This window comes from Triticum dicoccoides, chromosome 7A, assembly GCF_002162155.2.
Source record: "Triticum dicoccoides isolate Atlit2015 ecotype Zavitan chromosome 7A, WEW_v2.0, whole genome shotgun sequence".
In the NCBI taxonomy this organism is placed as follows: Eukaryota; Viridiplantae; Streptophyta; class Magnoliopsida; order Poales; family Poaceae; genus Triticum; species Triticum dicoccoides.
Genome location: NC_041392.1, coordinates 317465718 through 317480977, shown reverse-complemented (window position 1 = coordinate 317480977; position 15260 = coordinate 317465718). Strand labels below are relative to the sequence as shown.

Sequence of the window (15260 nt, the reverse complement as noted above, 5' to 3'; positions counted from 1 at the left end):
GGGGCGATCAGGGATCTTTTGCATTAGGGGTAGTCTTCTTTTATTTTGGTTCCGTAGTCGGACCTTGATTGTATCTGGTTGATGTAATGCTATTTTTTATGTATTGTGTGAAGTGGCGATTGTAAGCCAACTCTGTACCTCTTTCTTTTTCAGTACATGGGATGTGTAAAGATTACCCCTCTTGCGACATTGCCTACAATGCGGTTATGCCTCTAAGTCGTGCTCCGACACGTGGGAGATATAGCCGCATCGTGGGTGTTACACAAGGCGACTAGGGTTGGAAACCCTAGGGGGAGGGGCGCCTCCCACCTACTTGGGGTGCAAGTCTCCCCCTCCTGGCCCCCCTCTAGATGCATCTAGGGGGTCGGCCCCCTCTCCCCTTCACCCTATAAATAGCTGGGGATGGTAGGGTAGCCGCACCCCTTCCCTTGGCACAGCCTTGCACCCTCCAACACCTCATCCTCCTCAGTAGTGCTTGGCGAAGCCCTACCGGAGAACCGCAAGCTCCACCACCATGACGTCGTGCTACCGGAGCTCTCCCTCAACTTCTCCTCCCTCCTTGCTGGATCAAGAAGTAGGAGAAGTCCCCGGGTTGTACGTGTGTTGAACATGGAGGCATCGTCCGTTTGGCGCTTGGATCGGATCTTCCACGATTTGAATCGCCGCGAGTACGAATCCATCAACCGTGTTCTTGTAACGCTTCTGCTTAGCGATCTTCAAGGGTATGAAGATGCACTCCCTCTCTCTTGTTGCTAGTATCTCCTAGATTGATCTTGGTGACACGTAGGAATTATTTTGAATTATTACTATGTTCCCCAATAGAAACTTCATATCAAGTTACTACCGAACCTCTTAGGTCAACCAAAGTACGTTCCGCACTAGAGTGGTACGATAATCATGTTATGGAAGTCATGTTACTAGACCATGACGAACCTATGAACTATGAGGAAGCAATGATCATCCCAGATTCTGTGAAATGGTTTGAGGCCATGAAATCTGAGATGGGATCCATGTATGAGAACAAAGAGTGGACTTTGGTTGACTTGCCTGATGATCAGCAAGCCATAGAGAATAAATGGATCTTCAAGAAGAAGACTAACGCTGATGGTAATGTTACTGTCTACAAAGCTCAACTTGTTGCAAAAGGTTTTTGACAAGTTCAAGGAGTTGACAACGATGAGATCTTCTCACCGGTAGCGATGCTTAAGTTTGTCTGAATCATGTTAGCAATTGCCGCATTTTATGATTATGCTATCTGGCAAATGGACATCAAAACTGCATTCCTTAATGGATTTCTTAAAGAAGAGTTGTATATGATGCAACCAGAAGGTTTTGTCGATTCTAAAGGTGCTAACAAAGTGTGCAAGCTCCAGCGATCCATTTATGCACTAGTGCAAACATCTCGGAGTTGGAATATACGCTTTGATGAGGTGATCAAAGCATATGGTTTTATACAGACTTTTGGAGAAGCCTGTATTTACAAGAAAGTGAGTGGGAGCTCTATAGCATTTATAATATTATATGTGGATGACATATTGTTGATTGGAAATGATATAAAATTTCTAGATAGCATAAAAGGATACTTAAATAAGAGTTTTTCAATGAAAGACCTTGGTAAAGCTACTTATGTATTGGGCATCAAGATCTATAGAGATAGATCAAGACGCTTAATAGGACTTTCACAAAGCACACACCTTGAGAAGATTTTCAAGGAGTTCAAAATGGATCAGTCAAAGAAGGAGTTCTAGCCTGTATTGTAAAGTGTGAAGTTGAGTAAAACTCAAAGCCCGACCATGGCAGAAGATAGAGAGAGAATGAAAGTCATTCCCTATGCCTCGGCCATAAGTTTTATAAAGTATGCCATGTTGTATACCAGACCTATTGTGTACCTTACCATGAGTTTGGCAAGGGGTACAATAGTTATCCAGGAGTAGATCACTGGACAACGGTCAAAATTATCCTTAGTCACCTAAGAGGACTAAGGAAATGTTTCTCGATTATGGAGGTGATAAAGAGTTCGTCGTAAAGAGTTACATCGATGCAAGCTTTCACACTTATCTAGGTGACTCTAAGTCTGAATCTAGATACATATTGAACGTGAGAGCAATTAGCTAGAGTAGCTCCATGCAGAGCATTGTAGACATAGAAATTTGCAAAATACATACGGATTTGAATGTGGCAGACCCGTTGACTAAACTTCTCTCACAAGCAAAACATGATCACACCTAAGTACTCTTTGGGTGTTAATCACATAGAGATGTGAACTAGATTATTGACTCTAGTAAACCCTTTGGGTGTTGGTCACATGGCGATGTGAACTATGGGTGTTAATAACATAAAGATGTGAACTATTGGTGTTAAATCACATGGCGATGTGAACTAGATTATTGACTCTAGTGCAAGTGGGAGACTGAAGGAAATATGCCCTAGAGGCAATAATAAAGTTTTTATTTTATATTTCCTTATATCATGATAAATGTTTATTATTCATGCTAGAATTATATTAACCGGAAACTTGATACATGTGTGGATACATAGACAAAACACAGTGTCCCTAGTAAGCCTCTACTAGACTAGCTCATTAATCAAAGATGGTTAAGTTTCCTAACCATAGACATGTGTTGTCATTTGATGAACAGGATCACATCATTAGGAGAATGATGTGATGGACAAGACCCATCTGTTAGCTTAGCATAATGATCGTTAAGTTTTATTGCTATTGCTTTCTTCATGACTTATACATATTCCTTTAGCTATGAGATTATGCAACTCCCGGATACTGGAGGAATGCCTTGTGTGCTATCAAACGTCACAACGTAACTGGGTGATTATAAAGATGCTCTACATGTATCTCTGAATGTGTTTTGTTGGGTTGGCATAGATCGATATTAGGATTTGTCACTCCGAGTATCGGAGAGGTATCTCTGGGCCCTCTCGGTAATGCACATCATAATAAGCCTTGCCAGCAATGTGACTAATGAGTTAGTTGCGGGATGATGTATTAAGGAACGAGTAAAGAGACTTGCCGGTAACGAGTTTGAACTAGGTATGAAGATACCGACGTTCTAATCTCGGGCAAGTAACATACCGATGACAAAGGGAATAACGTATGTTGTCATAACAGTTCGACCAATAAAGATCTTCGTAGAATATGTCGGAACCAATATGCGCATCCAGGTTTCACTATTGATTATTGACCAGAGAGGTGTCTCCGTCATGTCTACATAGTTCTCGAACTCGTAGGGTCCGCACGCTTAACGTTCGATGATGATTTTGTATTATATGAGTTATGTGATTTGGTGACCGAATGTTGTTTGGAGTCCTGGATGAGATCATGGACATGACGAGGAGTCTCGAAATGGTTGAGAGGTAAAGATTGATATATAGCGTGATTGTATTCGGACACCGAAGTGTTTCGGGATGCACCGGGTACTTATCGGGTCACCAGAAGGGGTTCCGGGCACCCCCCCCCCCCCGGGCTAAAGATATGGGCCAAGAGGGGAAACACACCAGCCACAAAGGGGCTGGTGCGCCCCCCCCCATATGGGCTGGCCAAATTAGAGAAGGAAAGGGGAAGAAGGAAAGGAAAAAGGTAATAGGATTCCCCCTTCCCCCTCTTCCCTTCCTACTCCGAATAGGAATAGGAAAGGGAGGAGGCCGAATTGGGAAGACCCCAAGTAGGATTCCTCCTACTTGGGGCACCCCCTTGGCTATCTCTCCTCCCCTCCAACCTATATATATGAAGGGGGGAACCGCTAGAACACACCACAAACATTGTTAGCCGTGTGCGGCGTCCCCCCTCCATAGTTTACGCCTCCGGCCATATTCACGTAGTGCTTAGGTGAAGCCCTGCGCAGATCACTTCACCATCACCGTCACTATGTCGTCGTGCTGACAGAACTCTCCCTCGACACTTTCCTGGATCAAGAGTTCGAGGGACGTCATCGAGTTGAACGTGTGCAGAACTCGTAGGTGTCGTACGTTCGATACATGATCAGTCGAAACGAGAAGAAGTTCGACTACATCAACTACGTTGTTAAATGCTTCCGCTTTCGGTCTACGAGGGTACATGGACACACTCTCCCCCTCTCATTGCTATGCATCTCCTAGATAGATCTTGCGTGAGCGTAGGAATTTTTTTAAATTGCATGCTACGTTTCCCAACAAGTGACATGAAGTGGGTCAACTGGACTATCATTGATGACAATGAAGATCACTTCCGTGGAGTTCACGAGAGCTTCAGAATGAATGGATTTGATGCTTTTGTGGGTCAGAAACTGACCAAATGGAATGATGATATGGTGATGCAGTTCTATTCCACAGCTCACTTTTATCTAGATGGCAAGATTGTCTGGATGACTGAGGGTACAAGGTACCAATCTTCCATTGCTGAGTGGGCTAAGCTAATCCATGCTCCTAAAGAAGGAGAGAATGATACTGATGTGTATGCCAAGCCCAGGAAAGGCCACAACTCCATGGCACACATGTACAAGGAGATACCAGATGATGCCTTGGAGACACACAAGTTTGGCTCAGTTTACTATCTTCTGTCAGGGCTGCCAACTATCAACACCATCCTAAGGCACACATTGTTGCCCAAGTCTGGAGATGACAGGATGATCAGAGGGAATTCAATTAACTTGCTGCATATGTTTGATGTGCCAGAGAAGTTCAAGGTGATGACCTTGATAATTGAGACTATTAAGAGGACTGCAGCTGATCAAAATAGATCATGCGGCTATGCTCCACACATTCAGATGCTCATTAATTCCAAGGTGGGCACAGGCACATACTTGCTTGACAAAGAGCACCTTCCCTTGAGGCCAAATTTTGAGGATAACACAGTTGTCATGGATGCTTCACATCCTACTTCTATTGAGGCTCAAGAGAAGAGAGAAGGCGAAGGCAGAAAAGGCTTCAAAGATTCCAGATGCCTCAACTGCAAATCTCAAGACCAAGCAGGACCAGCTCAGCTATCTGCTTGAAGCTACAGTGAGGATTTAGAAAGGACTAAGCAGCCTGACTCAAAACCAAGAGAGTCTTGAGAGAATCATTGAGACTAAGTTTTATGATCTAGACTTGAAGGTCACAAAGATTCAGACTACAGTTGAGCAACTTTAAGAAGAAGCAGAGGGGAGGGGAGGCAGAAGTACAACAGATGCTTATCAGAGGGTGCCTAGGTCACAAAGGTCTATAGTTGTGCCAGTCAGTGACACAAGGGCCACAACGTCAGCACCTGAAACCATAGCCTCAGTTGCCCCTCCTGTGGCAACCCCTCCAGTTCCTCAGACAACAACCGAAGGCTTTGCAGATGTTGTTCTCTCCACGCCATCTTCGCACTCCGGATTTCCTGGAGATCGTGCTTAGAGTTCCATATAGCACTATGCATTTTCAAGCTTTTTGGAAACTTATTGCCAAAGGGGGAGAAAGTGTATAGATCATAGGCTTCGATAGAGAGAGAAAGAGAGAGAGAGAGAGAGAGAGAGAGAGAGAGAGTGTGTGTGTCTTGCTTCCTATTTGTCTCTCTTGCTACTTATTTGCTCATGTGTTTGCTACAATATTTTGTGCTTGTGTGTGAGATACTCTTATGATCATGTGGTTGATCATATTATGCTTGGATGATGCTATATTATCATTTGTGTATGATCTATCATATTTGTCTTGGTGATGAGTGCATGTTATTTTTATTCTATCATTTTGAGTGCTCCACCAAGATGTATGTGACATGGAACAGAAACCCATAATCCTAATCGATTGTGCATTTGCATTCAAAAGCAAATCATAAATAATGCACAAATTTAGGGGGGAGCTCTTGCTTATCACATACTTCTCAAAGCAATGATATATTCCATTCTTATTATCATATGTCGAAGATTTGATCTATATGTTGTCATCAATTACCAAAAAGGGGGAGATTGAAAGTGCAACTAATCCCTGGGTGGTTTTGGTAATTCATAACAACATATAGCTCATTGAACTAATATCCTTTCATGATGATTATTTCAGTAAGTTTAATGATTGGCATGGCATGGACTAGAGATGTGGACCCCTCCAAATGCTAAGGACAAATATTAGCAAAAGCTCAAGACTCTTCATTTCTATATTAGTGATCCAAGATCACATTGAGTCGATAGGAAAGCCAATACCATTAAAAGGGGATGAGGTGCTGCTTAATGGTCTACTTGCTCAAAATGCTTAGTGATATGCTCCAAAGCCCTCAACCACTTTCTCAAATCCAAATATGTCCTAAACCTAAAGTCAAACTCGGGCCCACCGATTTGATTTATCCGGCGCCACCGAGTTCATTTGACTTAGCCATAGCCAGAAACCCTAATTAGTTCGGTCTCACCGATAGGGATCTCGGTCTCACCGAGATGGGATTGCAAACTCTTTGTTTCCCTTCGTAACATTTCGGTATTACCGAACGGAACGATCGGTCCCACCGAGTTTGCCCGACCAACCCTCTATTTGCTTGTTACTGAAATCGGTCTCACCGAGTTGAAGTAATTGGTCAAACCAAGATTAAGTTTTGCCCTAACCCTAGCACATCGATCCCACCGAGTTGATCTTGTCGGTCCCACCAAAACACCTAACGTTCACATTTTGAACTGAATCGGTCTCACCGAGTTCATCTATTCGGTCTGACCAAGTTGGCTCTTTGTGTGTAGCAGTTAGATTTTGTGTGGAGGCTATAAATACCCATCCACCCTCCTCTCCATGTGTGAGAGAGCCATCAAAACGTTTCTACACTTCCAGCATTCATTTCCTGAGAGAGAACCACCTACTCATGTGTTGAGACCAATACATTCCCCTCTAGACCTACTTTCGATTCTACAAAGGATGAGATCAAGTGAAGCACGATTAGGTCTATTAGCACTTAATTAATAGTAAAAGGCAAAAATACCCATTCTAATTCTTGGAAGGCAGGTGCACTGAAGCAGGCCCCAATTATTATTGTATGCATGCGAGCCTCATATTGTGCAGGTATTAATTGAGGGTATTATCAAGTACTTGCAGGTGGTTGTCATGTATACTAGTGTTGAGAAAATGATACAGACACTTACCCGCGTTAACTCCTCAAAAGCCTCTATTTTCTTGGCAGTGAATAATGCAAGCTGCGTTAAGAGGGGGGGAACATCAATTACTCGTAAGCATGTAGCTGCAAATCAAGCACCTTCGGTGCAGAAATCAATATCAATTGCCAAAAATCAGTTACATGGTAATAATGGCGATCAGGAGTCTCGACTTCAACAGGTATGATTACCAAATTTGCATCATAGCATCTACATGGTAAAGCATTATTATCAAACACAAAATCAGCAAAAAGTACAAATATAACATTAATAGACAAGGCTGATGAGGCCCTTATAAATGAACAGATGGGAAAAGAGTCCTAGCATACCTATGGTTGACAAACGCCCGACATTCCCATAATATGCTAGATCAAGGCATAGAGCTTCCTCATCTCTTAGCAGCCCTTCAGAACCCCAACTAGCATCTAGGAGCACTTGATCCACATGCTTAGAATTTTTGGCTTTTCTCTCATGTAGTTCAAAACTTGTTAGTACCTCCCCAACTAATTCACGAATGAAAGCACCTTTTGGTAGCCCATCCAGCGTACATAGCCCCCAACCCTTCCCTTCATTCGTGAAAACACCTGAAACACGGAATAATGGTAGCTCATCTCCATGCTACAAGTTTAACACCAAAGTAAAGGGAACAAAGTGAAGTTTTGATTTGCTAGTGCTTACAAGAATGGAGCAAGAAACATGTTAATATAGCAAAACAAATGAATGATGTCAATGGCCATTCATCAAAGAACAGAATGGTCCATAAAGAAACTACTGATGAGTGATCATCATCCAAAAATGGGAAGCCACAAAAGTATAACAGTTGTGATAACCTACAAATGTTTTAAGATAGTACCTGAAAATTGCATGTTATCCCACATTGAATCACACAATTTCCACACTGCATGCCACAGCCACATTTACTCCAACATTCCTTAATGAATTTCTAGCAAGATGACCTTTACATGGATCCGATGAGGGCTTCATCATATATATTTCAAGAGGGCAAGCTTTATAGTAGAACTTATTATCCTTTTCTTGGAAGTGATTAACAACTATGCACTCATCAATTAATTCTGCCCTGACCAGGCCCTCTGGTGTGTATGCAATCTCGCCTCCAGTTGACTTGCACATGCACATGGATGTGATTCTAATAAGCAGTTGCCTGAATAATCTGCGCAGCAATCCTCATCACCAATCCGCGCAAGTGAGGTGTTGACATAAGCACTTTGGAAAGTGAGATTCTTTCTTATGTAATAGAACAATTGCAGACAACTATCACTACCAAATTCGTTTACAATAGGTATTCTAACTCTTTCTTCTCCCTTCGTTATGTCAGCAACATCATGCAGCAACCTTTGCTTAAAAAGTGCTTCCTGAGGCTGATAAGCAACTACCCAATTTTGAAAGCTAGGTTCCAAGGATGATCCTACAGCAGCATTACCATTCCCATCAACAGCATGCTTACAAGAAATTGGTTTCACAAATGGAGCATATGTCTCCAAAGCCTATTCTTGCAAGCTGCCACCATTGTTTTGAGCTTCAGAATGCACAGCACGTGACTCTGCAACATATTGGCATATCTTATTCATCAGCTTGCCAACAGAAAAATCAGGAGGTAGGGTCTTGTATGAGCGAAGACATTTATCCTCAACTATTTTGAAGACCTTGTCCAAACTAATGCAGGCCTCTGAAGGGTCAAATTTGCATTTCAATGACACCTTCACCTCACCCAGAGTGGATGAAGCTACATCAAGTTCAACAAAAGATGCCTGGTGAGCTTTTGAATAGTAGACTCTACCCCATCCTTGACTGCATGTTGGCTGATGTCTGGATTTTGATCATGGTTAACTATGCTAGCTCTAGCATCAGAACCCCAAGTCAGCATATCCCTTGTTTTACAATGTTCAATTAGCATGTTGTCCCCACCTATTTATTTTTTATTTTGCAAATACAGTAGATCCAATTAGAACAAGAATGTTGTCAACAGAAACTTGTGACAAATTGACAATGGTCAAAGCAACTGCTACAATTGCACAGCCATCCAAAAAAGGAAAGAAAGCAACCAAGCAATGCTAAAATAAACCACATACATGCGCACCAAAAACCGTCGTAAGGACTTAAACAATTTGGTAATATCATAGGAAAAATGTTGAGTTTGATTTCCAGAGCATACAAACATCAGTATGAACTATAATTTCAACTAAAACTAACGCAAAGCATGAACAACTCTAGCCTGGTCTTGAAAGTACTGAGTGATGGTGAGATAATGCAAGTGGTATACCTGAAGACCCAGTATTGAGGTCGTTGGCAACAGGGGTAGCTGGAATATCAATTTCAGGTTCAGGTTTGGGCTCTTGTAAGAAGAGAGCATCTTAGGGATTTTCACTGACATCCATGGGTCTGTTGATGAGGGAGGTTTCATTATCACTGACATCCATGTCATACCGAGCGGCAGAAGGGTGTTGGTCATCTTGATCTGGTGTGACCGGCGTTGAGTTGTGAGGCTCGGACGCTTGGTCTGTCACCCGATGTGAAACCACAATTGGAAAGGCTGAGCATCAGATGGTAATTATACAGTAAAGAAACAGAAAGTAGCGTATTATTTGTACATGATGGCTAGTGGCAGGAATTGGTTGATTCTTTTGGCTATCCAGGATGGTGTCAGCAAGGATGCGGTAGCTCTCGTCCTTGATGGGCTCCTAGTTTTTGTCAAAGAGGTTGTAGAGGTGCCTCGGGACTAGCGAAACCTGCTTCTTGGAGAAGCCGAGACGCCCCATGGCCTCATACGCCTTTTGAGCCTTATCCTTGTGGGAAACCATGGCCTTCTTTTAATGAAATGCCCCACTACTATTTGTGTTGCAGAGAAGATGTGCATTATCAATTAATCAAAACCTCCTCATAAGACAAAAATAAATAAATTCGTTTATGAAACCCTAGGAGAAAAGAGGAATGCCCGAAAGTAGCGGGTGGATAAGAACCACACTGGAAACCCCAATCTTGGAAGGGAGGCGAAGATAGCATCAGGTTGTACCAAGAAATGTCATACAGCCAGCAATAGTGGGAGAGGGAGGGAAAGCGGAATGCACCCACCTAGAGCAGAAGAAGAGTAAAAGAAATTGAAACTTTGGTGCCTACTAGAGAGGATTGATTGTCACACACCTGCACGCGCCAAGGGAAGGGAGCGGGTCAGGGTTCTGGAGCGGTGAGAATGCGAGTGCGAGGCTCGCTGGGGTTTCACTTTTGAGGTGGAGAGGTCCGAAGGAGGACAACGCCAAGGGAGGCGAGGAGGCGACGTGTCCGCAATGACTGCTGCCTGCTGACTTTTTATTTGGCCAACAATAGGCGCCGGTGCGCCGGCCCAAATTTGGGCCGGTCACTGCCCAGCCGCTCGATTCGGACACGTTGAGTCGTTGGATTAAGTCTTCTTTCCCCTATCTTCTTCTTCCCCACGCCCCATACTCGTACCTTGCCGCCGGTCGCCGCCCTCAGCTCCGGTAGCTGCCTATCGGTCTTGAAGCACCACCCCACGCGCTCGCCCGTCGCCGGCTTCGCTGTCGTCCGCTGGCCTTGTCTTCGTCGTCTCATGTCTTTCTCGTTGGATCCACGCATGCAGCAACTTTCGCCCGCGATTGCAGCTCCCTCACTGGCGGTGGCAGCTCCGGTCGCCAGCGGGCCTCGCTGTCGATCGCCGGCCTCGCCGTCTCCGTCTCATGTCTTTCTCGCCGGATCCACGCATGCAGCAACTTTCGCCAGTGGTTGCAGCTCCCTCGCTGGCGGTGGCAGCTCCGGTAGCGTTGGTCACCGATCGCAGCACACCGGCGATGGGCTCGCGAAAAAGTACTGGTTTGCTGGTGGCAACAAATATGTTAGCTGGTAGTAGCAAAATATTGTGCTGGTTCCAGCAAAAAATGATCGCCGGTGCCGCCACCATGTCGTCGTTGAAGCAAAATCAATCACCGGTTGTAACTTTTGTGGTTGCCGGTTGTAGCTTTTGTGATTGCCAGTAGCAGCAAAAACAACTTTTGATTCCAGCTCACGTCGGTACTTTTGTCCGCCGCCCTCCGCGGTTGCATCGTCTTTTCTACACGGTTCTAGGACTGACTCTATTGGTTCCAGCAAATCTCACTTCGCAAAAATCCGCCTCCTTTTATTTCCAGCTTTTTTATTCGTCGGTTCCAGCTTTTTATTTCGTCGGTTGCAGCGTTTTTCTTAGCCGGATGCAACACTTTGTAGCGGAAAAAGAACTTAATGTGGCTGGAGGTAGAAGAAAAGGTAACACATAAGACAATAGATAACTAGGGAGTAAAAATGGGCAGTCGTGTGGGACCTATAACATGCGCGTGAGACATGAGGGAGCGGTTTGCCTAGGACTGCGCCAGCGTGGCAAGAAAGTCAGCGGATACGCTGTGTTGCGCGCGCAAGTGAGCGCGGCCGGCCGAAAGTCCGTATATAACCGTTTCCTTTTTTTTAGAAAATTGCTGCCTGCTGACTTTTTTTTTAATACCCGTCGCCATTCGGGCCTGCCCTTGTCATGGGCCTCCTTAAGCCCATAAAAGGCCCACTACTCCGTCCAGTCCGATAAAAAGGAGTCGTCCGAAAGGAAACCCTAATCGAACCGAATCGAATCCTCCAGTCCAGATCAAAACAAGGGAGCGAGCATGGCGTCGTCCTCTGCTGTGAGCAAGCGCGGCGACGCGGGCGGCGTCCTGGCTGCGATCTCGCGGTCCTCGGTGGCGGCGCACGGTCGCGAGGCCGCGGCTGTGGCGGGGAAGCTGCTGCGGAGCACGGGGAAGGCGGCGTGGATCGCCGGGACGACCTTCCTGGTGCTGGTCGTGCCGCTCATCATCGAGATGGACCGCGAGCAGCAGATGGTCGACCTCGACCTCCAGCAGCAGGCTCTTCTCGGCTCGCCGCCGCCCCTCGCCAAATAAATCCCTCCTCTTTCGTCCGTCTTTGTTGCCTGCCGCTGCTGCTGATGCGGTCACATTTCGTTTTGCTAGTATCATAAGTTGTCAAGAATTTTATCACTAGTCTGTTTTGGGGGAGAAAGATCATGCCTTGTTGTGACTGCTCCTGCTCGGTACAATTATTATCGCAATATCACCGACTTGTCTTGAACTCAGTCCTGTGATACACAAGAGTGTTTGTTTGTGATGCCTATTTAGATACATACTCGGAGTACATACATGATTGTCACAATGCCCTATCTCATACTTGTTGCTCTGATATTGCTACTTCCACCACCAGAATTAGCAGGGTAGGGAACTAGAAATCATTCATTGTTGCTCCTTGTACTGATCCTCGAAGTAACCAAAACAAGACGTTGCTCTTATCCCATGATGATGGCTCATCGGTTGTTAGGGGTTTGATTCTACCGAGATACTGATCACTAAGGAGACACATTCTAGTCTATATTGGCTGAGTCGGCTGATGGGTGCATATAACTCACTCCCAAGGTCATCTTGATTCCAAGGAATTCCATAAGTTTTTTGGAGAACTTGAATCTTTGTGAAAATTATCTTAAGATTCATTTGCACTCTATTTTGGAGGAAATCCTCTCAAACCTTTTGGTGGAATTCATTTGTTTCTCCTATGATGTCAAACACTTATCATCTAAATTCCTAGTCTTCTAATCCTTGGGTTTTTTTCTCATACAATCCATGAATGGATCGGGTTCCACTATCAAAAAGATAATGGAACAAAACACAAAAACGGCGTCTTGGCGCAAAGCAGGTAAACATAAGTAAGGTTATCCCAGCCGTAACTCTCCTGCCGCATGCTCTGCTAACAGGGGAGAGGGGGGAGCTAAGGCGAAGCAAAACAAGTTACTCAGTCTTGCTCCATGTCTTGCGCGTAGCTTCTGCATCATCTTCATTGTTTGAACCATCATCTCCCATGATCATCAAGGCACCATTTCCTCGCTCCCTCCTGCCATCCTCATATTGTGCCAGTGCCGTTCTCTGGAGTGCCATCGCACCTTGTTCCAACATTTCAGTCCCCTCATTTTACAAAGCTGCCCAATAGTTCATAAAAGACACAGCGTAGTAAATAAATTCAGCGGGATATCTTACAAGCTTAAACTCAAAACAAGCTCTGTAGCCCAACATAGGGCCGCCAGGCCAACAACTTGGAGTTAGGAATTTGGGAATCCACGAGAAGTATTGGGAAAAGCATCCAGGTCTATCCCCAGCACCAATAGTTTTGCTCACTATACTCCACACATCTATGTCGCAGCAACAGTGGAAAGGTGATGAATATTTTCATTATCATGTCAGAATCAACATACAATTTTTTTTGTTCAAAGGCAGTTTGGCTTTCCAGAGATGCCTAAATGATCTAGATTTTTTTCCCCTTTTTCCATAGCCAGATGGAAACATCCAGCCAGCCTCGCACTCTCAGCTCCCTAAAAAAGCTTTCAGCTCCACTAGCTGTCTATTTTGTTTATTGTTCAGCCATCCCCAAAATGTCATTGCTCATCCAGTATTAGCCATATCTCTGACAGTTTTTTCTTCTCATTACATAGTTGCAACAAGTCAGGGAAAATAGCTAGCAAAGGTTTATCACTGCACCATTTGTCACCCCAAAAGCCAGTCTGTTGTCCATTACCCACTTTCATCTTTCTCCCTGTAAGATACAGATTGATTTTAACTAAGTCAGCCCAGCATGGTGAATCATTCACAGATCCATGTATCTGATAGATCCCTTAATCAATCTTTTTTTCTTCTTACTATCTGCTGCCACATCCCTTCTCTTGCCCCCAATTCCACCACCATTTGCGTACCAAAATAACATTAAGGAGGCATTTGGTTACCTGCATCGTTTTTTAGCACTTTGCATATTTGTTCCACTTGAGCCTGATGGAGCTAATGCAGGCAAAAAACAATCATCTACACTTACTTTGGTTGCCTGCATACAAGCTGGGAAGCATTTTCTAACTGCCGTTTGGTTGCGTGCATTGGCTTGGTAGATGCAAGTGCCTGATGTTTGGTTGCATACTGGCAACATGGTCAACGCCTACACATGACACACTGAGTTACAGTAGAGTTTTTGGCAGTGTGATTGCGATGACGGCGTCAGTGTAGGCCGAGGAAGAGGTGATCGAGAGGAACGACACCGGCGGGGGCACCGGGCACAACGTGGCATCCATCTGATAAGGTTCACCTACACATAACACTAGGGACGCCGCAAGCAACTAGTTCGCCATGCCGCCATTGGACTTTGCACCGACTTGGCGTCGCGCTGACGTCCACCTTGCCGTCACTATCCCCGCTTTCCTGGGTCGTGTGGGGCCGTGCCTCCATCCCCGGTGACTGCGGTGGGTGTTGCCGCCGACGCTGACACCGGCGACGTCAACGTCCATATCGCTATCCCGCGGCTCTCCGTGACGAGCAAACACAGCCGCCCGCGCACCGCGGACAGGCGGAGGTGCTCGTCTCTCTTGACGAGCCAGCCCGGCGTTGCTGTCAGCGACGAGCAGCTCGAGGTCCTCGTAGAGCCCGGCGTTGCCACTGAGGCACTGACGCTGGACACGAAGTACCAAGTGGAGGCACGCATTGGGCAAGCTGGTGAGCGGGAGCATGGTGACGCGGACAGTGAGCGTGTCGCACGCGCGCATCTCGGGAGAGCTCCGCCTCCGCGCCGGCGAAGGATGAGCGGGCTGTCACGCGAGGCCACCGGCTTGAACGAACGAAGACTGCCGGCAAGTACGAACGTACACTGTTCCAGGAAAGATCAATCAAGCAGTTTGCTTGGTTGATTTGTACTCCCATTGATCTGAACGCTTTTATATTTCTTTACAGAAGGAGTACGTGCGGGTTTGAGGAACGAACACTGCCGGCGAGACGGAGCCGGAAGGCCTGCTCGAGGATGTCACGGCGGAGGATCCTGCCGGCCACGTGCAAGGAGTGGGAGCTGGGCTCCTCTCCCGGGAGGCGGACCCTCTAACTTAAAAGAAGCAAAGTGTAATCATAGTGTAAAATGAAAAAGGAATGTTAGAGACGTTTAGCGGATTATTTACTATTGATATTTACTGTAGATATAAATAATCTATAATTGATTTTATTTCACCATCAAATTGTTTGTATGTAATGATTATGAATGTAAACATTAAATCTGCAATTTGCATATTAATTTAAATTATTTTAGCCTTAATCATATGGATTGCAAGAAGGAAAGTTAGAGGATTGT

The 15260-nt window shown here is 45.2% G+C and overlaps 1 protein-coding gene and 1 pseudogene across 1 annotated transcript; one reads left to right on the top strand and one right to left on the bottom strand.

Annotated features, from left to right (window-relative positions):
• Nucleotides 1-5101: 5101 nt before the first annotated feature.
• Nucleotides 5102-9850, bottom strand: LOC119333476 (annotated as a pseudogene).
• A 1823-nt stretch (nt 9851-11673) lies between these two features.
• LOC119331336 (mitochondrial import receptor subunit TOM9-2-like) lies at nt 11674-12256 on the top strand. The gene has a single exon (XM_037604505.1). The coding sequence runs from the start codon at nt 11732-11734 to the stop codon at nt 12002-12004; it is 273 nt and encodes a 90-aa protein (XP_037460402.1). The 5' UTR covers nt 11674-11731; the 3' UTR covers nt 12005-12256.
• Nucleotides 12257-15260: the final 3004 nt, after the last annotated feature.

What these genes read in the sequence shown, in the direction of transcription:
- LOC119331336 (XM_037604505.1), top strand. Translation starts at nt 11,732, where the DNA reads ATGGCGTCGTCCTCTGCTGTGAGCAAGCGCGGCGACGCGGGCGGCGTC.